At 30.8% G+C, this 26565-nt stretch overlaps 1 protein-coding gene and 2 long non-coding RNA genes across 3 annotated transcripts; all 3 read left to right on the top strand.

Moving 5' to 3' along the window:
- Positions 1-1119: 1119 nt before the first annotated feature.
- LOC134681440 (uncharacterized) lies at positions 1120-6515 on the top strand. The gene is made up of 4 exons (XR_010100633.1): positions 1120-1212; positions 1729-1757; positions 4312-4328; positions 6414-6515. It is a non-coding gene; the product is annotated as an uncharacterized LOC134681440 (long non-coding RNA).
- Positions 6516-8433: 1918 nt separating this feature from the next.
- LOC134728057 (keratin-associated protein 5-2-like) lies at positions 8434-20603 on the top strand. Its single transcript, XM_063592456.1, has 13 exons — positions 8434-8548; positions 8840-8932; positions 9528-9548; positions 9993-10085; positions 10707-10727; positions 11172-11264; positions 11885-11905; positions 16859-16951; positions 17272-17283; positions 17886-17978; positions 18736-18747; positions 19803-19895; positions 20527-20603. Exons 1-13 carry the CDS (start codon positions 8434-8436, stop codon positions 20601-20603), a joined length of 837 nt encoding a protein of 278 aa, XP_063448526.1.
- Positions 20604-20828: 225 nt separating this feature from the next.
- Positions 20829-24726, top strand: LOC134682160 (uncharacterized). The gene is made up of 4 exons (XR_010100811.1): positions 20829-20840; positions 21377-21469; positions 22400-22411; positions 24630-24726. It is a non-coding gene; the product is annotated as an uncharacterized LOC134682160 (long non-coding RNA).
- Positions 24727-26565: the final 1839 nt, after the last annotated feature.

The following is a 26565-nucleotide window of genomic DNA, read 5'->3' as shown; positions in this document are numbered from 1 at the left end:
TACACTAAAAGTAAAACAAGAAATTTCAGCAGATGATGCTAAAATCAACAAATGTTGATCACCTAGGGATATATGTTTACTAGTTATATATTTGATTAAAAGTTGTAATGCATATTTTTGTCCTAGGCATGTGACAGCTTGGGATAAACATGCTAGCAAATATTGACCTACCAGTCATAGAGAACATAATTTTTTATAACTTTTAACTGACTTCGACTCCAAAAAAACCCTTGACTTTTAAAGAAATAGAAATTTAAAAAAAAAGGATATGGGGTATCCATCCATGAAACAAAATCAGAACATGAACAGCAACAAAAATAATTTATTAAGACCCGGTATTTTAATAGCACAAATCGAAGAACACGCATTGCCAAACAAGGAACTATTGTCTGTAATTCAAACAATTGTTAAATGGGGTAACAATGGCTATTTTAAAAATGGTATAAAGATTTTTGTTTGTATTTTTTCTTAATGCCAAAAATTAGAATTTTCAGATATTGTCTCATATACGAAATATTTACAGTTCGACAGATTATTGATCAACACTAAATTGTTCTTCATCTGTTTAATATATTTATGTGAATATGGCAGCCAGTTGGAGCTGAAAATAATATCAAATGAGTATATGCAAAATAAAACATAATGCCGTAGCCTTTGAAACGATCGATTGGATGTCGAGATAATAAGAAATTTGAAAATGATTCACTATATTCATTTAGATACAATAGAATGAATGCCATACTTTTATTCTTTATGTTTTTTTCTTATTATCCCTTTAATGAAAACCTCCACTCCCCCTATCGCAACCATCACAAAATAAAATGAAAACACGTACATTGACACGACACCTTTAGTTAACCTTGAAACTATTACATTGCCTAGAATTATGCCAACTGTTTAAATTTCTATTTTGGAATGAAAAAAAGGAAATGAAATAAACTGATAATCTTTTTTATAGCTTTAAAGCATTTTGAATAAATTACATACGAATAAATCATGTAAGGCGACAAATAACGATTTTAGTAAAAGCTGCAGGAAATATGTTATTCTAATTTCGGTTTCCTCTGGTTATATGTTGCGATATGCTTAAACTGAATGTTCTAGTATAAAAGTATTGAAATACAATCATCACATCACTCTTGAATTTTTCATTATCTGGAAAAGATGTCACGTGTCCTGTTTTCTGTAGCATTGGTCGTCTTAGTGTCTCAGGTAGGAACTTTAATTTAAAGAACAATGCACTCTGGTTTTTGTTTTCTTCTAAAGATTAAGTCGTGACTAAATATGTTGTAGAAATTCATTTAAATTATGCTTAATTTTTATACCATTTTTGTTTTATTTGGAATTTAATTCAATCACTGAAATGTATATGGGTTGGAAAGACTTTCAAAAATAAGGAAAAAAAATGAAATCGACAGGAAAATTCCTAATCTAGGCAAATTTTGTCTCTTGTTTGGTTCGCCGGTCTATTACGTTTAATTTTCAATGGAACGTAAAGAACTTGATGACAAAAAAGAAAAAAAACAGAAGCAACACATTTTCATTGACAATTGTTTAAGTTTTTAAATCTTACTATTAACTAGCCGTATGTCTACAAGTCTTGAGAAAACAATACATGTAGCTAAAGCCATAAGTTTAAAAAAAAAAATATTGAGACCTTATATATAAAAGTAATATATTCACACGTACACGTTTTGCTGCTGTGCTTATACTTATCCTAATTTACAGGTGCTTGGAAAAAGTGCACTGGATTCAAGGTAAGACAATTTATTTATAATATCTAATAATATAGAAAATTATTATTTATCCTCGAATCAGCCAACAATTGCAGACATACAATTTTGCTTCATTTGAACTTGTATAATAAATTCTCATGTTACCTCGCTTTCATGTTTAGCAAGCGGTTATGTGGATATTTCTTTAAGGGTAACAATTCATTTTCAGATTCTCTACGTGGTCTGAGTTTACAATTTGCCAATTTATTTGAAAAATTAGAGACAATGATATAGCTTTTAACAACTTTAGTTACAAATGTCGGGTGGAAGCTGCAGGTTAAAACAATTAGTTTCACAACACTTAGACCTATATTATGACATTGCAGGTGAAAAACTGTACTCGGTACGGAAATGGAGAAAAGCTCGACAAGTCTCGATTTTCAGCCAGTTTCTAAAGCTCATACACATAAATTTATAGTTTCGGACGAGGTTCATATGTTGTATCATATAAATTATCAAAAAAGTCACAATATTTTGAGAAACCCCTAAAAATAAGTTTACTCTATAATCGTGAATAATTCGGGAATGTGTACTGCGCATGAGTAGCACGACTGATGCTACAGGTGGTACCGGATTTGCTTACCGTTCCGGACCACCGAATATAACACAAACTTTACGTTTAAGGTGGAGTTCGTTCGGCTTCACCGCACTAAAGTAGAATATATTTCGCACTTGCTGAAATTAAAAATAAGGGGATGTGATAGGGTTGTAAATGAGATAGCTAATCACCGAAGTTCAAAGAAATTGGATGTAAGCAATTGTAGGCAACTTTACGGCCTTCAATAATGAGAAGAAAAAGAACCATACCGTTTGCATTGGCTGGCTATAAAAGGCCCCGACAAAAATATGAAACTATTCAGTTGAAAAAAAATGAACGGTTTCATTAATAACAAAACAATTTATAACACGATAAACCAAATGACCGACATGAACCAAATACAACCACTGAACTTCAGGTACCGGATTATTAAAAAATCTGACTCTTTGCATAGCTGTTCGGAAGTCATAAATCGATAGAGAGAAAACCACATGAACTCATCCGGATTACAAACACCAACCTGTCATAGGTTAATAACTTTCATATGTTCTATCTTTATGCTGACTACGTCAAAGTTGTCAGGCCCAAAGGGTTACTGGGGATTACTAATTTTCTTGGTCACTTTTATTTTCCCACCAGCAGTAAAACCCTTGCCAAAGTTTCTGTTTTACTTTGCGGGATGTATAAGTACGCAGCCACGTCTGGTCATAATGGGGAGTTTCATGTACACCTCTTACTATACCGATACATTAAAAGAGAGAGTGCCGCGCTCTCTGTACGTTTAGAGTTCTTGCTGATACGCTTTTATTGGTCAGAAGGTGGTATCCGGGACGAACCCTTTGAAAATACTGATCAATATATTGTGGTGCTGATTATGCATGAACTATTTGCTAATGTAGCTATGTAAAAACAATAATCAACAAAAGTTGTCGGTGTTTCTCGATATCTTGTTGTTCTACTAAAACAAAATCTGTTTTTTTTAAAGAACTGTTTATATTTATGTAGGCCTAGGATTCATAGGGATTTTTAAGGATCGATAAAACGTCAAATATAAAAAAAAGTAGATATGGTATGATTGCAAATTAGACAAGTATTCACAAAAGACCAAAATGACACATACATTAACAAAGATAAGTCACCGTACGGCCTTCAACAATTAGCAAAGCCAGTACCGCAAAGTCTTGAAAAAAGATTTAAAAAAAACCACGTGAATATGACGTTATTATTTACACTAAATTAGTTTGCATGTGTATTTTATATAAAACTTAAGTCTATTTTTGAAATGTATATGAATAAGATGTTCAGTGTATATATGTCGTCTGTGTATGTGGTTCATAAGTGTTTCTCGTTTCTTGTTTCTTGTTTCTTGTTTTTATATAGATTAGATCGTTGGTTTTTCTATTTGAATGGTTTGACACTTAGTCTAGTAATTTTTGGGCCCTTTATATCTTGCTGTTCGTTGTGAGCTAAGGCTCCGTATTGAAGACCTTACTTTGACCTACATGTTTATATAATGGTTTACCTTTATAAATCATTACCTTGATGGAGAGTTACCTTATTAGCACTCATACCAAATCTTCCTATATATATGTACATGTACATGGCTTTCTCGGTCGAATTTTACAATTTTTATGTCAGGCCTTAAATAGCTTGGTAAGCAGAATATGTATTTCTCATTATTGACGGCCGTAAGGTGACATATATTTGAGAAAAAAAAATCTCCATAATTTGGTCACATTGGCAACGATACCCCGTTTTCTCATATACATTTTTTTAACGCTTTTAGGAAATACCTTTTATTTCAAGCAACATAGTGTCACTGAGCTGTTGTTTGATTGGATAAATTATTTCGCGGATAATATTAAGCTAGCTCACTAAAGTTCTATATTTCATCTCTATTTAGATATTTCTTGTTGATTCAATATTCTTAAATTTATTCATGTCTTGTAATTTATTGCAACCGTCATTTGTATCAGTGTTTTTTTTCATATTTTTCAGCATAGAGAAGCGAGATGGTAAGATACACTATATTAAGTTTAGATATAAAAAGAAACATTTTAGAGAAACCCTCAATACTAATATCTTCTCGAATTATATCCAATATGCAGACTATTAGCCAAAGGATACCAGAACCCTCCCCTCTCCTCCAAATAAAAGAAGCATACGCTGATCATCAATATAGAAGAATCACCATGTCTTAATCAATTTAAGGGAGACCATTTGTCAATACATTAACAGTTGAGCTTTGTAAATTAAAATGGCGACGGTTGGGGCATTTGAAGAATTGAATTAAACCCGGCATATGTTAATGTGCCTTTACTACATGTATATGAGGAACGCCATCAGTATATGTATTCATCAATATTTCATTGTGATTTGCAATCAATAATCACATTAGATGTATTTTCCATTATTATATGATCTTTTTGATTTGCTTAAAGTTAAAGCAATCTGGCGTCATTCTTCATTTCAAAATGAATTGAACGAATTGTAACATAAATAATAACACATGTTTCCACAATACAAAAATGCACAGGTAAATAAAACAAAAATCTTGATAATATTCGTGTGTTCATGATCAGTGCACTTCATACACAATTTACTCCGGTGTACTCTTTTACTGCACAATGAATTACAAAAAGAAGCATTCAAGTCTTAAATGAACTTTATTGTTTTCACTAGTCGGTTAATTCTAGTTTTTCCTTACATTGTTTAGAAGTATGACACTTCTAAGAGCATTTCGGAAGTACACCACTAATTCATGGACTTGGTCCCATTACTTTCTATGTTAAATTCCTCCATTTCAACCAGACTCACCTCTTTCATTTTAAGTTCAAATGAAGTGGTAATCATTGCATGTCAAAGCAACATTTAATGGTCTCTTCTACTGCAAAAATCAACATACCTTTAATAGCATATAAGAAAGAACTAGTTCCCGGAAGTTCTGATATACCAAAACAGGTACTTCAGATCCGACAAACAGACAAAATGTACCCTCTTTTTAAAATTTGGTGCAGGTTTTTTAATATTTAAAATTAAAAGTCCTAATGTGTTCTACAATGATCACCAGTCCTTCAGCTCTCATATGATGCCAAAAATACCTAAATATCCTACAGACTTTGAAAGTTACACTCATGCGAAGATACTATTTTGCGTTAAATATGTATTACTTTCTGGTATGTGATTTCTGGCCGGGTCTGACTTAGTGGTGTTACACCTTTTAACTTGGTTATGTTTTAAGTGTCCTTTCAAATATCACGAAACAACCATGCTGACCCAATGATGAGAATTCTCGTATGTGTGAATACACCTAATCGCTATTTATTCCATTCCGGATAAGTTCTAAAATTACACAACTTTTTCATCAAGTTGAAGCTATCTGGGACCGTGTTTAAACAATGCACCATGCATGATACTTTTAATTGAGACCTGTTTAAACTACCGTAAATACTGCAAACAAAATATTTGTTCACTTCAATTTTAGTTTCGAAAAAGTGGATCATACTATATCAAAGTTTCTTAATGGTCGCTTTCTAAAGCTTTTCCTTCCTCAGCTCACTACTGATGACCTCTTTTTTCGGCGGCATGACCCAAACAGGAAGTTGTGTAAATGACTGATTTTCCCGGCTTGGACTAAATAGCGATAAGGTGTATAGATTTCGAATTATCAAACCAAGATGAAAAGAAAACACATAAATAATGGTGCAAGCTTATAGCGGAGAAAGTTATCGAAGGGGTCGAAAGGGTATACACTGTTCGTGTTTCAGTTACACAAAAATAAGCCTGACAAACTCATAAAAATTGGTCAATTAATTTGTGACAGAGACAGAAATCTGTTGTGGTATCGATTAGGAATGTACTTACACACCAAACAATTTAAAATCGTGACTGAATATGTTAGATTTTCCTCTCTGCGATGAAGACTCATTGGTGCTCTTGGACTCTTTGTGTGGTTTTAAATCGAATTGTTTTCTCCCGGACACATTCCCCTTTTCCTTCTCATTTTTATTGTGAAGTGTTCATCAATTAATGTAGCAATTCTTTATTGCCTTGCTGGAAGAGATTTTGCTTTTGAAACAAGGTAACTATTTCTTGCGTAGGTGGAATGGCTTGTGGTTTATGTGCGAGTAAATGCCCAGGAGGATATACAAAACCTGTGGATGAAATGGGGTGTCTGAAGTGTGATGTTTGTATAAAAGATGGTGTGTACTTTATTTTATATATAAACTTATCTATTCATTTTGTGTCATCACATACTTTTTTTACATGAAAATCTCATAAACATTCTCCGAACAATACACACACTCGCATTAAGATTAAACAATTAAAAAGGAAATACAATATAATCAAGGTTAAGTTTTAGTATTTAATTATCCAGTTTGAACAATTGTTCAGTTATTTTTTAAACTCTCATGTAAAAATTAAAGATATTATAGCATAAAAGAAAAAAAGGATAAAAAAACAACAACATAAAACAACGTAAAACAAACAAAATCAATAACTTGCCCCAATCGGAAATGTTTGATATACTTTTGGCAGACAATGGTAGAAAGAGGTTCGTTGTGACTTATCTGTTCATCCTCTCATGGTTATAACCTGATATAATACGGTTTATATACTTTTTTATTTTGCAGTTAAAAGAGATGGTAAGCTTATGTTACTTGTTGATGTTTTTATAAATTGGCATACACAAAAAAATGGTTTATCTTGACAAATATATTATAATATCTGGTATACATATATTATTTCGGTCTGAATATTGACGCTGCTAAGTTTATTTCGGTACATACATTAACGTTGTTTTCTGTCAGTTTCATTAGAATGGAGATAACAATATTGTATTTTAAGCTCCGACGGCATCAATTGGGGATTTGATGGTAGCAAATACCCGTTTACTGTCTCCGCTAACGCGTCGCCAGTAAACTTAATTTGCGACCATCAAATCCCCAATTGATGCCGTCGGAGCTTAAAATACAATACAGTTATCTCCTAAATCATTCTGCATTATATTATCGTAGTAGGATGTCCTGATTGTTATCTTGATTGTGGAGCGGGATCTTCTCCAAAATTGGAAGGTGGATGCCCAAGTTGCACAGAATGCGTCAAAAATAGTAAGTCTTAGTTGAATGTAGTAATACAAATATTTCAACCTCGATTTTATACCATTTTTTTTTTGGGTGGTTTATTGCTTAAAGTGACATTACAAAATAAATGTTAGAATTTGCTCAAATATCTCAAAAATCTTGTTTGAAATTGTTGGATTGTATTCTAGTAACTGATATTGAAGTGACATTTTACTTGACATTAAAACAGGAATATATCAGTTGTTTTATCATACTGTGATTGAAAGAGTTTGATTTTATAGGATTTTATGGATTTTATTTACTTCCCCTTTCTTGAATTTGTCTTATATTTTAATAAACTTTTTTAATAATTTTTGGCACTTAATATTATAATTTGTGTCAGTTCGGTATTAAAAAAAAGTGACTTGTCTGTTTTGGAAAAATTGAAATGATTACGTAAATGCTAAATATTTTGTTTTTTGCAGCAAAACGAGCTGGTAAGTTTAGATTTTTTGTTGATGTGTTACAGAAGTTTATAAAAACGTAGCCAGCATGTTGCATGTTTTTAAAAACAGTATATCTTTTTGTTTTTTTACACATATAGTATATACATATAAGTGCAGAACATAATTGGATTTGATTTAAGAAGCGCATTGTACAATAAGCTACACAGATTTTTTTAAAGCATCAAATTTTTAAAAGCATTAAATATGTAAGAAAATATTATCAAAGTGGGACATCATTCAGAAAAGGAATTTAAATGCAGAAGTAGCTATTTTACATACACAATGTGTTTATGTATGTTATCAGAAGTTTTATTTAATGAGAACATCATAATAGGTTGCAATTCTGTAAATACAGACACTGCAATTTCCAAAAAAAAACCCAACCTTTGTGCCTAAATCTGTGCCACTTTTTCAATGCATTTTTGTAAAAAAAATTGTATCACATATTTGAAAGTTAATATGCATTCTATTTTATCCAAAGATCAAAATATGGAGTTTTGCGGCATATTGCAACATTTATATGCACTGAAGTACTACGTCGAGTTACAAAAATGTATACTACCCTACCTCCTAACCGTTACTATATGTTTCTATACTGGTTACATTCCCAGGTTAAGTCTCTACGACATGAAATACAGAGATCATATCTGGGAACCAGTAGAATATGTAATATCTCCCCATAAGAGGCATGGCTCGTGAAACAGCTGTATTAACAAAGTGCAACCAATTGTTTGCTACAAACATCTATATTTGGTAGCAATTATTTGGTAAACTATGTAATTGATTCCTTGAATGAAGAAGAGCAGACATATTTCTTTGATTAATCTGTGAATTCTTTAACATATAAGTACCTTTGCGGGACAGTTTATTTTTCTTCGTCAGGGAGCAGTTTTTTTTACAGTATTCATAGTCATGAAGAGATGAGTGCATTATCCATTTTGTATTTAATGTTTGTAGATGTCTGTGCTATGTGCCATCTGGACTGTGGGGAAGGATCCTCACCAAAAATGGTAAATGGATGTCCAAGTTGTACAGAATGCGTCAAAGATGGTAAGTTATGGCGAAGTATAATAACAAATAGAATGGTAACAAGAACTTTCACCGGGGTTATCTTTTCCTGTTAATTTCAAACAAGTTCATTTGTGAAAAATAATTCAATGAAAGTTTAAATTCACAGCATTTGACAATACCTTTGCGTATGTACGATATTCTCAAAATTGACAACTTAGATTTTGGTATTTTTTGTATTTTTTTTTTAGAAGATAATAAATTTCATTTGGTAGTAATACTTCGAAATGTATTTCAGGAAATTACAAATATCATTCGAACCAAAATATGTACATTGTTTGTTATATTGTTATTGATATTGAAAGCGCTGACCAATCTTGTACTCTATGGAAAGATAAATTATTGTGAATTTGTTAATGAATCTCATTTATACGTCTCTGTGTTAAGATTCCTGCATGGTTGTAAACCATTACATAGAAAATATAGAATTTGGGTGAAATGTATTTAATATATTTGCATTTGGTCCATGATATCAAAATTTGTAAACTGAAGGAAAATGTAGGAATTGACATGGATTCACACAATATTCAGATAAGAATTTGACAAATTAATGTTGTTTACATTTTTATTTTTGCAGCCAAAAGAACATCACCTCCTGGTAAGCATAATTAATAATTCATTTACATTTGTATTTAATAATTTTTAACTAAGCACAGAAAAAGATGGCTTTGAGAATGTATCGTGATGATAATCAAATTGGTATACATGCATACATATGATTGGGAGGCTGTTGAATGTTTATCTTCCGAGTATTGCGCATATATTGATTGAAACTACAAACGTATTAGTTTCACACCGAGACATTCTTTAACTGCCATATAGCTCTGGAACACTATGATATAATTACATTTCGTTTTAAATACTCCAAAGTTACTTGTCTTATTCAAACACACATGTGCAAGTTTGTATCAAACCAAGGCTTGAATTTGTGAACAAATCATTATCAAAAGATTTTAAATGTTAACAAAATGAAAATGTGTTATAGCTCGAAAACATCAAGAATGAGTTGTCTAAATTTTAACACATGTATTTTATGTTTTAGTTGCATGTGCTATGTGCTACCTGGATTGTGGAGAAGGATCCTCACCAAAAATGGTAAATGGATGTCCAAGTTGTACAGAATGTGTCAAAGATGGTAAGTCATGGCGAAGTATAATAATAAATAGAATGGTTACAAGAATTTTCACCGGGGTTATCTTTTCCTGTTAATTTCAAACAAGTTCATTTGTGAAAAATAATTCAATGTAAGTTTAAATTAACAGCATATGACAATATATGTACGTATGTACGATATTCTCAAAATTGACAACTTAGATATTGGTATTTTTTGTAAAAAAATAAATCAAACTTCGAATGAAATTTGTTTTTAGAAGATAATAAATTTCATTTGGTTGTAATACTTCGAAATGTATTTTAGGAAAATACAAATATCATTCGAACCAAAATATGTACAAAGTTTGTTATATTGTTATTGAAATTGAAAGCGCTGACCAATTTTGTACTCTATGGAAAGATAAATTATTGTGAATTTGTTAATGAATCTCATTTATACGTATCTGTGTTAAGATTCCTGCATGGTTGTAAACCATTATGTAGAAAATATAGGATTTGGGTGAAATGTATTTAATATATTTGCATTTGGTCCATGATATCAAAATTTGTAAACTGAAGGAAAAGGTAGGAATTGACATGGATTCACACAATTCTCATATAAGAATATGACAAATAACTGTTGTTTACATTTTTATTTTTGCAGCCAAAAGAACCTCACCTCCTGGTAAGCATATTTAATAATTCATGTACATTTGTAATTAATAATTTTTAACTGAGCACAGAAAATGATGGCTTTGAAAATGTACCATGATGATAATCAAATTGGTATAATGCATACATATGATTGGGAGGCTGTTGAATGTTTATCTTCCGAGTATTGTGCATATATTGATTGAAACTACAAACGTATTAGTATCAAACCGAGACATCCTTTAACTGCCATATAGCTCTGGAACATAATAATATAATTACATTTCGTTTGAAATACTCCAAAGTTACTTGTCTTATTAAAACACACATGTGCAAGTTTGTATCAAACCAAGGCTTGAATTTGTGAACAAATCATTATCAAAAGATTTTAAATGTTAACAAAATGAAAATGTGTTATAGCTCGATAACATCGAGAATGAGTTGTCTTAATTTAAACACATGTATTTTATGTTTTTAGTTGCATGTGTTATGTGCTACCTGGATTGTGGAGAAGGATCCTCACCAAAAATGGTAAATGGATGTCCAAGTTGTACAGAATGTGTCAAAGATGGTAAGTCATGGCGAAGTATAATAATAAATAGAACGGTTACAAAAATTTTCACCGGGGCTATCTTTTCCTGTTAATTTCAAACAAGTTCATTTGTGAAAAATAATTCAATGTAAGTTTAAATTAACAGCATATGACAATATCTTTACGTATGTCCGATATTTTCAAAATTGACAACTTAGATATTGGTATTTTTTGTAAAAAATTAAATCAAACTTCGAATGAAATTTGTTTTAGAAGATAATAAATTTCATTTGGTTGTTATACTTCGAAATGTATTTTAGGAAAATACAAATATCATTCGAACCAAAATATGTACAGTGTTTGTTATATTGTTATTGATATTGAAAGCGCTGACCAATTTTGTACTCTATGGAAAGATAAATTATTGTGAATTTGTTAATGAATCTCATTTATACGTCTCTGTGTTAAGATTCCTGCATGGTTGTAAACCATTATGTAGAAAATATAGGATTTGGGTGAAATTTATTTAATATATTTGCATTTGGTCCATGATATCAAAATTTGTAAACTGAAGGAAAAGGTAGGAATTGACATGGATTCACACAATTCTCATATAAGAATATGACAAATAACTGTTGTTTACATTTTTATTTTTGCAGCCAAAAGAACCTCACCTCCTGGTAAGCATATTTAATAATTCATGTACATTTGTATTTAATAATTTTTAACTGAGCACAGAAAATGATGGCTTTGAAAATGTACCATGATGATAATCAAATTGGTCTAATGCATACATATGATTGGGAGGCTGTTGAATGTTTATCTTCTGAGTATTGCGCATATAATGATTGAAACTACAAACTTATTAGTATCAAACGATACATCCTTTTACTGCCATATAGCTCTGGAACACTATTATATAATATCATTTCGTTTTAAAAAATCCAAAGTTACTTGTCTTATTAAAACACACATGTGCAAGTTTGTATCAAACCAAGGCTTGAATTTGTGAACAAATCATTTTTAAAAGATTTTAAATGTTAAGGCCTTCATCATGTTTATTTCAAAACAGGTGTAAGAAATAGATTAAGTTATTTAATGATAAAAATAATCAAAACTATACAACATTATAACGCAATATGGTAAATACAGATACAAATGCATACACACATTATCCCCATGCGAAGCATAAGGAACATGTTGAAAGTAAGATACGGGTAACAGATTAAAATGAGACAGTATATACGATATGCAGGATACCATTCAAATATGAAGCTGTATGTTAAGACAATTTACAAAAATGAAGACAAAAACAAATAGATTGGTATAGTAACAATAAAGTCTTTGTACTGATCATTTTGCAGTTATGTCATATATCTGTTAAATGTAGGAACCAATGATACCTTTTCGTACTTTATAAATATTTCACCTCACAAGTGAAATATCTGTTCCAGGCAAATGAAAGGGCGTATTTCAATTATAACGTAAACTGTTCTTAGTTTCTTCTTAATTTCCCATGTGACATCATAACTATCTGCAAGTCTTTAAAAAAGGAAGGATAAAACTTATTAGAGAAACAGATTTTACCACAACAACTCTTATGTAATGATATTTTTCGACGACCACATATCCACTAAAGTTTTTTTCTTTTTGATAAATTATTTTAACAAAAGTGGTAATAGTGATCAACAGTACAAGGCTTATGATTCAATACGCCAGACGCGCGTTTCTTCTACATTCATGTAAATGTAAGACTCATCAGTGACGCTCAGATAAAAAATTGATTAAAGCCAAACCAGTTTAAAGTTGAAGAGCTTTAATGACCAAAAAATCCAAAACGTTGTGCAAATTTCGACTAAGTTAATAAATGCCTGGGATAATAACATCCGTACTATTAAGAATATTTTATATTTTTGCAAACAGGCAAGTGATGCATGTGAGTTTCGATTAATTTGTAAAACAAAGTTTATTTTACGTAAAAGATTACGGCTCATATCCATTAATTTATCAATAATTTAACAAAACTTTGTATTTACCACATACATACAGACGAATGAATGATCTATATACTGACTTTAACATCACGGTTATGAGGCTCATATCTCGATTTTGATTTAGGCACACATAGATATGCATATCAATCACATTTATCAAACTTTATTTTTAGCACCATGTAGAAAATGCAGAAAAGGATGTCCAGCTGGACAGAAAATCCGGGATTGTACACCCGCAGACGGTACAAATGTGGTTTGTGACTGCGTACCAGGTAAGCGTACATTTATTGGGTTCATTCACACGTAGTCAGAATTCTTACCTAGAGCAGTCACTTTGGACTGAAGCAAACAAACAAGAAATGTAATGTTTGTCCTCAACAATTCCGAATTTGAGAAGTTAACACAAAAAAATAGCAGCAACATCAAAGGAAAGCAGAAGGCGAAAAACGATCAACTCATCGTTTATAGCAAGTGTCTTTCTCCGTCCATGCGTCATAAATATATAAATTTTCACAAACGGCTTGATATAAACCTTTCATTCTTAGAACGATCATTTGTCCACATCGAAAATGGGTGTTGTTTATCTATCGCTGGTTCTGTTGATTGATAGCGTTTGAATTTGTAGGTTTTTATGGCTACACCTTTTATGAATTTGCAATGGTGTTGACCCTGTTTAAATTCCTTTTCGCACAAAATATGAGAATCTGTTCAAGCTCGTAAAAATGGAGAATGACTTGTCTGTTTTTTAGAGATAGTTATATATTAATGTTGTGCCTAACAATACAGGTAGATAACTCTTTAAAGTTAGCTAAACGTTTTAATTACGTTGTGTTGTAAAATGAATAGTAAGCTTCTCAATGATCAACATTAGTGTATGTCAAAGTGCTTTATAACCAGTGTAATGTTGCTGACAAAACGGTCGGTTAAATTTTTTTTGAAATTTTGAAATTTTTGTTAAATTTACTTTGACAAAATTTCAGGAAAATTAAACTAGCCAAATTAATTTTGTGAAAGTGTTTGTACCATCTTAATGAAGCTAAACTATGTTGTTTTGCAGCAAAAAGAGATGGTAAGCCAAAATATTTAATTGATGTCTTAAAAAAGTTTGCAAAAAAGGAAATTGTTGTATATCTTGCAAAACAATAAATGTTTATTTGTTTTTTAAACACACATACTAAATATTAATATAAACGCACAAGATTCTGGTTTTGATTTACAAATGCCAATGTACAATAAGCTGTAAAAAATTCTTGACAGCATCTGATATTAACATTGATTGCCGTACGCGTGTGATGAATCTTATTAGTTTAGCGAAATATTGCGTCAATATATATCAAATATGCAAAACAACTGCTTTTATTATACACTGTGTTGTGTTAGAGTTGTAATTTTTTGGTAATTATTCTCGTCCTGAACATGCATGATATATTTGCCACTCAACTTTAAGCAGGCAACTATCATTCAATATGTATAAGGATTAACTAATTCAAGATACCCAAATTATTTTTCTTTAACATAAGTCCCATGTTTCGTCTTCAAAACACTTAAAATTGGCTAAAATTATCAATTAAACTGCGAATTGGAAGGGAATGGACCATTCAAAATTGCGAGAGAATTTATGAAAGTTTGTAAAGCTTTGGTTATATCAAAAAATATAATCAAAATAGGACAGTATTACTATAATAAATTTAAATGCATAAGAACCCATTTTACGAATTCGTTGTTTTTATGTCGGTTATCTGAAGTTTGCCAATGAAAACCTTATATTAGATTGTGTACTTATCTTTAGATATTTTAAGCGACTATTTTGTAAATTATGTCATGAATTCCTTAAAATTGAGAACATTAGACATATGTACTTGCTTAATAAGTAAACTCTTAAAATAATAAGAAAACATGTGGGAAACCCTTTTCTTAGTCAATAAGCAATTTGTTTCATGTTAAACACAGTACATGTATGTAAAAGGTAGTAGCATTCAGAAAGGGAATGAATGCAGTAAACACTTTGCAATTGATGTTTTTAGTTGCATGTGCTTTGTGCCACCTTGATTGTGGGCAGGGATCCTCACCAAAAATGGTAAATGGATGTCCAAGTTGTACAGAATGCGTCAAAGATGGTAAGTCTTTGCGAACTATAATAATAAACAACCATTTCAAGCATGTTCACCGGGGTTACATTTCTCTGCTTATTTCGAACAAGGGAATCAAGTGAAAATTTAGTCAATGTTAGTTTAAATTAACAGAATATGACAACTTCATTTGTTTGTTTATGAAATTTTTCAAATTGACAATTATTTATTTGTTTGTTTGTTAAAATTAAGATTATACTTCAAATAAAATGATTTGTTTTTAGAAATATTCAATTTGGTAGTAATACTTCGAATTGTATTTCAGGACGATACAAATATTCTTCAAACCAAAAATTGAAAACAATATATACAATTTTTGATATTGTAATTGATATTAGTGTTAACAATATTTTATTCGGATAAACAGATAAATAAATACGTACATTGGAAAACAATTGACAAGTCACACAAAATCCTCTCCTAATTCATAATAATAGCGCTCACAAATTTTGTCCTCTATGGATATATGAATAATTATTGTAAATTCATCTATGTGTTTCATGTATACTCCTTTGTGTGCTTAGATTCCTGAATTGTTGTAAATTGATTTTAGAATATTCAAAATTTAGGTGAAATGTTTTTTGATATGTTTGCATATAGTCCATGATATCTGAATTTGTAAACTGAAGGAAAAGTTATGAATTGAGCTAATTGCACACATTTCTATAATTAGAATTGGCATAATTAATGTAGTTTACATTTTTGCAGCGAAAAGAAATTCACCTCCTGGTAAGCATAATTAATTATTAATGTATTTAATAATTTATTAAGCATATCAAATGCTGTCTATGAAAATCTACCCTGATAATTACATTTGTCATACATGTATATGTATATATATATATATTATGTTGGTCAAGATTATGATATTGGTATATGTACATCTACACATCTACTGCGTATTGTCGTACATAGCGATTGAGACTTCAACTATACTCAAACTTAGTATTAACAAATCGAGGTTTGGGTTAACTGTCGCCAGCTCTAGAAAGAAACAATATTCTTAAGATATTCTTTCTTATAATTGGCTAAAATGATCAATTAAACTACGAATTGGAAGTGAATGGACGATTCCAAATTCCGACAGAATTTGTGAAAGTTTGTAAAGCTTTGATTACATTGTATATAGAAAAAATATAATCAAAATAGCACAGTTTTAAGATTATAAAGTTAAATGCATTATAAAAATCCATTTTACGAACTCGTTTTTGTTAAGTTCGTTATCTGAAGTTCGCCAATGAAAACATAATAATAGATTGTGTACTAATCTTTAGATATTTTAAGCGACTATTTTGTAAATTATGTCACGAATTCCTTAAAATTGAGAATATCAGACATATGTACTTGCTGAATAAGTAAACTCTTAAACTAAAAAGAAAACATGTGGGAAACCCTTTTCTTAGTCAATAAGCAATTTTTTTCATGTTAAACACAGTAGATGTATATTAAAAGGATGTAGCATTCAGAAAAGGAATGAATGCATTATCTACTTTGCAATTTATGTTTTCAGTTGCATGTGCTATGTGCTACCTGGATTGTGGGCAGGGATCATCACCAAAAATGGAAAATGGATGTCCAAGTTGTACAGAATGCGTCAAAGATGGTAAGTCTTTGCGAACTATAATTAAAATAAACAGAACCATTTCAAGCATTTTCACCGGGTTTATATTACTCTGCTAATTTTGAATAAGGGAATCAAGTGAACATTTAGTCAAAGTAAATAATATCGTTTGTTCTGTTGAGTGATGGTGTATGACTTTGAAGGTTTTCGAGGACTTCCCCTTTTTGAATTGTCAATGGAGTTAAGTCCCTTTCAAAGTCGTTAGCTCACATGATATATGAATTTGTTAAAGCTCGTTAACACAAACAGTGACTTTTCTGCATTAAGAGACCAGCATATGTTAATGTTATTTTTTTTTGCAGCAAAAAGAGCTGGTAAGCCTTGATATTTTATGTATGTCTTTAAAAAGTTTACAAGTAAATTTTGTATATCTTGAAAATAATATATATGCATGCGTTTATTTTGATTCATTCACACTAGTTTTGTGTATTCTGCAAATATCATCGTATCATTTTGCTTTCAAGCGATTGATTGATATATAGATTGTTTGTTTATAGCGAAACTTTTTATAGCCTCATTTAGACAATTTCGTGTTAACATCTTTATTTGGTGCAGGGATAGGGACAAAACCACCAAACTTCTATGGGAAAACTGACAATTCTGGTCAATTAAAATCGGAGTCGAGTGCATATGCAGGAAATGGGCTTGAAATCAAAACTTCGGTTTTGACTGGTTTGTGGTAACAGTAGTAGAACTAATTTACCAACTTGGCCACCGATGCCACTTTTTTGTCATCGGAGATAGGAATCAATATTAAAAGTCAATCTCAAAACGAAGGTGAAAAGCACATTGTAATTTTATGTATTTAGCACGAATCAAAAAAGTCATAAAAACAAAAACACGAACACCGCAATTAATATCACAGTAGTCATCAACGATATGAGTGTCGTATCCATTTTGTATTTTATGTTTATAGATGTATGTGCTATGTGCCATCTGGATTGTGGGGAAGGATCATCACCAAAAATGGTAAATGGATGTCCAAGTTGTACAGAATGCGTCAAAGATGGTAAGTCCTTTTTGAAATAAAATACTGAAAACACTTTAAAATCCAATTTTACATTAATCTAGGTTTTGTGGGCCATTCATTACCCACAAGTGTGAATGAAAAATGAATATCAGAATGACCTGAATTAATTGCGTATTACAGTTCTGTGTATTTGGTTTGAGCCTTGCAAAATATTATAGCGTATTTATAAATTTTACAACGATAAATATCTTTATTTGTTGTGATGGCTTTAAATTGAAATGTTTTAAAATTTTGTCACTAACAGCATATTGATGGTGGTAAAGGTGTATATTGTGTACTGTAAAGAAATAATTACTTCAATTAAAAATTTTGACCGCAAAAAAGTACAATTTGCAATATTGTATTAGAATTGTCTTCAACGGCTATGAAAAGCCTCTAACTTTTTTTATTTTGAATTGAATTTCAATGATAGTTAATATGATTAATAGAATACTATATTCAAATTTGAGTTTTATATTGTTTTAAATTGTTGGATTCTATTCTAAAAAAACTTATATTGAAGGGAAAATTATACTATACATTCAAACAGGATTGTTGAAGTTGTTTATCACTTATTCTGTTGATTGATAGCGTTTTTATTGATATTCCCTTTTTGAAATTGTCTTTGAATTCAAAACCCTTTTTAATTCATTTAGCACGTATCGTTAGAATTTGTTAACATTTAGGAAGTGACTTGTCTGTATTTTAAAGAAGAAAATATGTTAATGCAGCTAAAACATTTTGTTTGTTTTTGTAGCAAAACGAGCAGGTAAGCTAAACTATTTTGTTCATGTATCAGAAACGTTTATAAATAAGCAGTTAAAATGTTTAATGTCTTCAAAAAACGAGGTATCTTTATGTTGTTATACCTTTATAAATATATTATATATATGTTGTGTACAAGTTATCAGTGTTTTATGTCCTGCTGAACAAAAATGGATGATGCAAGCATACAGTCTTTTGTTCCGCATATTTCTGTCAATTTTTCACAACTTCATGATACAGTCTTTTACTGAACATTGATACAAAAACAATATAAGACCACAAAAAGACTTTTGTAGAGATATGAATATGGCATAAGGAAAAAAATAAAATTAGAATTTAAACCACTCAGGTATCATCATTTCCAGTTTGAAGGCAAGGAGAATAGCACTAAATGTTAGGTTGCCGTATATTTTTTTGAAAGTAAAACATTACACTGGTACATTCTGTAAGTTAACCTGTATCACCCGTTGCAAGAAGGTAGGTGTCAAAACACTTATAACTTGTACAAAAACCCTGTACAAATTATAATTTGTACAAACTTACATCTTGTACACAACATATATATAAATGTCGATGATATTTGGTTTGATTCATGAACTGAGAGTACAATAAGCGGCAAAAAATATTTACAATAAAATACAAAAGTTCTTCATCCGCATCTAATTCGTTAAGGGGCGCATTGGATATATCAGAAAATATTATCCCAGTAGGACAATATTCAGATAAGAAAATTAAATGCAGCAGAAACCATTGTACGAACACCATGTTTTTATGTTTGTTATCCGAAGTTTGTCAAAGAAAACATCACTATTAAATGCGGCAAATGATTTTTTTGGCAGATTACAAATGTATGTCATGGATTCCTTAATTTATGAGAACAACACACATATTTCTATACTTTATTTATCAATTATTACACTTGTAAGTACCACTTCAAGAAACTTTTATTTTTTATCAATCAAGGAGGAATTTCTTTCATTTAAGAACACAATATTTAACAGTATAAAGAAGTCATACCACAAATAATGGTACTATTTACTTTGTATTTTATGTTTGTAGATGCATGTGCTTTGTGCCATCTGGACTGCGGGGAAGGATCCTCACCAAAAATGGTAAATGGATGTCCAAGTTGTACAGAATGCGTTAAAGATGGTAAGTTTTCGGGAAGTATAATGTTAAAGATGGTAAGTTTTCGGGAAGTATAATGTTAAAGATGGTAAGTTTTTGGGAAGTATAATGTTAAAGATGGTAAGTTTTCGGGAAGTATAATAATAACAAAAGTTCAAATCCAATATTACACTAATGTATGTCTTGTTGGTCATTACCAACAAGTGTCAATAAAAATTATTGTCAGAAAGTCCTGTAATATTAATATATTACCTTTAGTACGTAGTTTGAGTTTGCAAACTATGAAAGCGTATTCATCAACATTTACAAAAAAAAAACTATAGCTATATAGATTGTAATGGTTCAAAACTAAAATGTTTTTGAATTTTGACAAATTATAAGAATTTACAAAGAACATCATGAAAACAGAATATGGATCGAGTTAGGCTGTACTTTTTTTCTAGACAGAATAGATTTCATTCAATTCAATTTTTTACCTACCCCAAAAAATACAATATTTTATATTGTATTAGAACTGTCTTTAACAGCTATGAATAGCTTATTACCTTCGATTTCATTTTGGATACGTGTTAGATTTATGGTTATAATCCTGGTACCTTTGATAATTATTTACTATACATTTTTTTTACTTGATATAATGTTATTTACATTCCAGTGTATTGCTCAAAATTGTTTGATTGTATTGTAGTAACTGAAATGCAAGCAACATCTATACTGAACATTCGGAAATGAATATGCCAGTTGTTTATCACTGTTTCTGTTGATTGAAAGCGTTTGTTTTTGTAGGTTTATAGGGACTTTCCCTTTTTCAATTTGCCTGAGAGTTGAGTATTTTTCTTAATACTTTTTTGCACATAAAATCAGAAGTTGTTAACGATCCGTAAAACTGGAAAGTGACTTGTCTCTAATTTAGAGTTTAGAATTCTATAATGCAACTAATATAATTTATTTTTTCAGCAAAACGAGCTGGTAAGCTAACATTATGCTTTTTATCTATTAAGTTTGTTTAGCAGTAAAAGTTGTTGTATATCTTTATGTTTATTAAAAATATGAAATATTGATATATAAATAAAATTTAATGCTTAGAATATTTGCTTTTGATTTTAGAAGCGCAAAGTACAATAAGCTGCGAGTATTTATTTAGACGTCTTGTAGATATTTCTAGATATACCAAAAAATGATATAAAAAAAGGACACCATTCAGATAGAAATTTTAATGCGGAAGAATCCATTTTAAGACCACAGTGTGTTTATTTCCATTATCCGCAGTTTGTCAAAGAAAACATAGATAAAATATGCGATAAACGATATTTTGGTAAATTAACGCATGCATCCCTTAAATATGAGAACATTAAATAAATTTCTTTGATTTATCGGTGAATTCTTGTTTTTTCTTCGTAAAGGACCACATTCTTTTAATTAAAGCACACAAAACGAAACAGTATCCGATTGTCATAAAAGAGATGATGAGTGCTGCATCCACTAATTGTATTTATTGTTTGTAGATGCATGTCTTATGTGCTATCTGGACTGCGGGGAAGGATCCTCACCAAAAATGGTAAATGGATGTCCAAGTTGTACAGAGTGCGTTAAAGATGGTAAGTCTTTGCGAAGAATACTAGTCAATGTTGAATTACGGTCTTTTTTTTTTAAATTAGTAGATAATAGTGTAGTTACTGATATTCAAGGGTGTCTATTCATTGGAACAGGAATAAGGAAGTTGTGTATTCCTTGTATTAATGATTGATAGCGATTGATTTTATATATTTTTACTTCCTTTTGATAAATATACTTGGAGATCAGTATTTTATTTGATAACTCTTGTATGATTTGCATATTAGGGAATATACTTATGGTTAGTCGATAGGGATTCCGGTAGCGATTATTGATGTTATTTGTTTTTCAATAGACGACGTTGACCGATCTTCTATTTGTAACCAATATACACAAGATGACGGCGACGTTAAACATACTTATATTATCTTCGCTTTTATCATAAATTAAATGATAAGAAACACAAAACATTCACCTGAATTATTATAAGATACTGTTTTAGTTTATTTTTTAATCAGATACAAAATGTCGGGGAGTACATTTTTTGCGTTAACCAAAAAATGAATTCATGCCCCAGGCCGATTCAAAGAGATTCAATCACACAAATATACAATTTACAAATATACAAATTACGTGTGATAGAGGTTACGAGTGGGAAAATTGAATTATGTATCTTTAATTTAATAGAATTATAAGGATTAAACGCCTTTTTAAAGGAATTATTGGTGTTTAAACTGGACCAAGTTACTCACAAACATATCATAAAAGTCCTCCAGATTTCTATTTGTTTGTAAGGGAACTGGTTGAGTTTATACATCAATAAATTCCTTTTAAAAGTCGTTTAATCCTATAATACTTTCACTTACATTATTGTTATATTAAAGTTTGTTAACGTTCGGAAAACATGAAAAATGACTAGTCTGTTATTTAAATATTACAATATGCTAATTCGGCTCTGACGTTTTTTTTTGCAGCAAAAAGAGCTGGTAAGCTGAAATATTTTGATTATGATTTAAAACGTTTATAAGTGTAGAAAATATTGCAAATCTTGAAAAACTCTGTTCTTTTCGTTCTTTCTTTATTTATATCATACATATAAACATGGCTCAGATAATTGGTTTTGATATAAGTACCGAAATGTACAATACGCTGCAAAATTATTGTTAAAGTACGTGTACATGAACAATAAGCTGCAAATATATCTCTACATCATCCAATTTTTACCTTGATAGCTGCTTGAGCGTGATAAAGCTCATCAGTTCAGCAAAACATTGCTTCAATAAATACAACATATAACACATAAAACTGAGAATGGAAATGGGGAATGTGTCAAAGAGACAACAACCCGACCAAGTAAAAAACAACAGTAGAAGGTCACCAACAGGTCTTCAATGTAGCGATAAATTCCCGCACCCGGAGGCGTCCTTCAGCTGGCCCCTAAACAAATGGATACTAGTCCAGTGGTAATGAACGCCATACTAATTTCCAAATTGTACACAAGAAACTAAAACTAAAACAATACAAGACTAACAAAGGTCAGAGGCTCCTGACTGGGACAGACGCAAAAATGCGGCGGGGTCAAACATGTTTGTGAGATCTCAACCCTCCCCCTATACATCTAACCAATGTAGAAAAGTAAACGCATAACAATACGCACATTAAAATTCAGTTCAAGAGAAATCCGAGTCTCATGTCAGAAGATGTAACCAAAGAAAATAAACAAAATGACAATAATACATAAATAACAACAGACTACTAGCAGTTAGCTGACATGCCAGCTCCAGACTTCAATTAAACTGATTGAAAGATTATGATTTCATCATATGAACATCAGGCACAATCCTTCCCGTTAGGGGTTTAGTTTCATACCATCATAACATATATGAGAAGAACATAACCCGTGTCATGCCAACAACTGTGTTTAGAATAAATGTGTTTAGTTCCGATGCAAAGACCGTATCAGTGACTCAATATTAACGCCAAAATATGTAATCTTTAATGACTTGACAACAGTATCGTAATTATATCCCTTCTTAAGTCTATTCAAAGGTTTTGTAAGTTTCTGAGGTGAATACTGACACCTTTGTGCTTTATAAACAATATTTCCATAAAACATTGGATGTGAAATACCTGAACGTATTAGAAGTCTGCATGTTGAGCTATATTTACGAATGATGTCTTTATACCGATGATAGTAAATGTTTTGACTAGTTTGTGATATCGAAAACCCTGGTGTAATAATTTTTCAGTAATACATGAATTTCTCTCGTTAAAATCTAAAACATTGTGACATACACGAGCGAATCGTACAAGTTGAGATATATAAACACCGTAAGATGGTGACAAGGGAACGTCACCATATAAAAACGGATAATTAACTATAGGGAATGAAAAATCATCCCTTTTATCATTAGTTTTAGTATTCAGCTTTCCGTTAGTGATATAGATATCAAGATAGAGATAAGGGTCTTTATGTGTTAACTTTCTATTCTTAGGCATTGGTATCATTACATGTAGTAACTGTATCAGTTTATTTTCAAACTGATCCACGCCCAAATAAATCGCATGTTGATCAGTGCCTATTTTATCCAATATATTTGTTTTATAATGAGGATCTGAACATTAAGTCGTAAAGGGTGACTGGGTAATAAATTGATGATCACTACAGGTCTTATTCCAACCGACAGGAAAAACCTGTGTCAAAGCTTCTACCTATTGTATTGATTGTTATTTGCTTCTTGTTCTGAACATGCATGAAATATTGAAGACCACCGAGGACTCAACCTTCCGATAGCTTTTTTATTTTTTATGTAAGGCTTTGGCAATATTGGAAAGTATTATTGAACGTAGGACATCATTTATATAAGAGAGTTAAAGTAGCGAGTTTACGAACACTTTGTTTTTATGTTCATCCAACTTTTTGCAAGATAAGAGCATTGCGTATTACAAACAATCATCTAGATCTTTAAGGTGATTGTTTTAAATATTATGTCATGTTTATTTAGATATTAGAAAAACCGACATATTTTTTTCTTGATCAGTTTACTTATTCCTTTGCGGGAAACATTTTTTGTATTTGTCAACGAGCAATTTATGTGCTCATACCACATCTTCCTATATCTATGTAAGAAAACAATATGTAACAGTATACAATAGTCATCAAATATATGAGTGTAGTATCCAATTCGTAGTTTATGTTTGTAGATGCATGTGCTATGTGTCATCTGGACTGTGGGGAAGGATCCTCACCAAAAATGGTAAATGGATGTCCAAGTTGTACAGAATGCGTCAAAGATGGTAAGTCTTTTGGAAGTAATATTATAAAAGTATTACGATATAAAAAATAAGATGCGGTATGGTTGTCATTGAGACAATTCTCCACAACAGACCCAATGACATAGAAATAATCAACGATAGGTGACTATATGGCATTCATCAATGAACGAAGCCCATACCGCAAATTCAGCTACAAACGACCCCCAAATGACAATCGAAACAATTCATAGAGAAAACAAACGGCCTTAATGTACAAAATACCTTATTTCACGCTAGGGTATATTTTTTTCCGATTCGTTGCACACAAATAACTTTGTACCCGAAAAAATACATTGTGCAATATTGTTTAAGTAGTGAATAGTACTATATACACTGATTTTATTTTTGATAGACATTATATCTATAGTTAATAAAATTAATATAATTGTATATTCACATTAAAGTTTATAGTTTTAAATTGTTGGATTGTATTTTAGTAACAGTAATTCAGGGACGTTGTACTTTACATTCGAACAGAAATATATTGCAAATAATTGTCATTTGTTTCGTTGATTGATAACGTTGGATTTTTTTTTAATTTATATCCCCTTTTGGAATGTGCCTTGCAGTTCAGTATTATTTTCTATTTCTTTCACACATACAAGAGTTGTTAACGTTCGGTAAAAATGCAAGGTATCTTTTCTGTGCACAATATAAAGATTATAATATGTTTATGCTGTTTATGTATTTTTTGCAGCAAAAAGAGCTGGTAAGCTTAAATAATTATGCTGTTCATGTATCAAATAAGTTTATCATGCTTAGAAGTAAAGACAATGTTGTATATATATCTTGAAATACTTTATATCTTTATGTTTTTTATTGTATATGTCATATATCATTGTATATTAGAAACATTTAAATGCATATGACTATTGGTTTTAATTTAGAAACCATAATGCACAATAAACAGCAGAAATTTATTTACAAGACATGCACAATAAGCTGTTAACATTCCATTATAACATTTTACCTAGATTGCTGCACTTGGCTGATGAATCTCATTTGTTTATATGTTGCATCAATATATTAAAATTATAACTAATATTTTAATCAACCTCATTAGTGTGTTAAAGCTACATACTTCTGATTTCATATAATCAAATTAAATAACTGCATCAGTTTATTTTAAAACTAATTCACGCCTGGATAGTTTGAATGCTTACATTTTTTTTTTTATTTACTGTATATACTATATGTTGATATGAGAATCTTGTAAGAATCGCCTACGGGTAGGCAAGGAATAGCACTATGGTCACTATAGGTCTGTTTCCGTCTGGTAATAGAACCATTGCCAAAATAATTTTAAATGCATACAACTGTGGTGTTTCCTTCTAAGACAATGACTTCTTAATTCTCCGCGTGTTTATTTGTACACAGTACACGTAAGCAGTCACGTTCGGTCAGAATGGGGCTTTTCCATGTTTACTCAAGGCAAAATATCTAACCGTTAAACCCTCATTTTCTTGTGGCACTATATAATTCACAGACTTTTATATCTGACGGCTTCTAATACAGAAAGACACTTTTGTATTTAGTGTTCACTTGTTCTTGTCCTAAAAGTGCATTATATATATATATGGACGTTAAACAACCAACCAGTAATCAATCTGAATATCGACGAACTTATAATAAAAACAAGGATTAAGATTTGTTTTATGCCAGACGCGCATTTCGTCTTCAAAAGACTTAATATCAGTTAATATTATAAAAGTGGGACATCATTTAAAGAAGAAATTCAAATTGCATACTAGCCATTTTACGAACACATTATTTTGATGTAAAAAAGAAGATGTGGTTCATTAGTCGAACTTTTACTTCAAACATC

This window comes from Mytilus trossulus, chromosome 8, assembly GCF_036588685.1.
Source record: "Mytilus trossulus isolate FHL-02 chromosome 8, PNRI_Mtr1.1.1.hap1, whole genome shotgun sequence".
NCBI classification, from domain to species: Eukaryota; Metazoa; Mollusca; class Bivalvia; order Mytilida; family Mytilidae; genus Mytilus; species Mytilus trossulus.
Note: the sequence above shows the minus strand (reverse complement) of the source record. Positions and strands in the feature narration are given on the sequence as shown.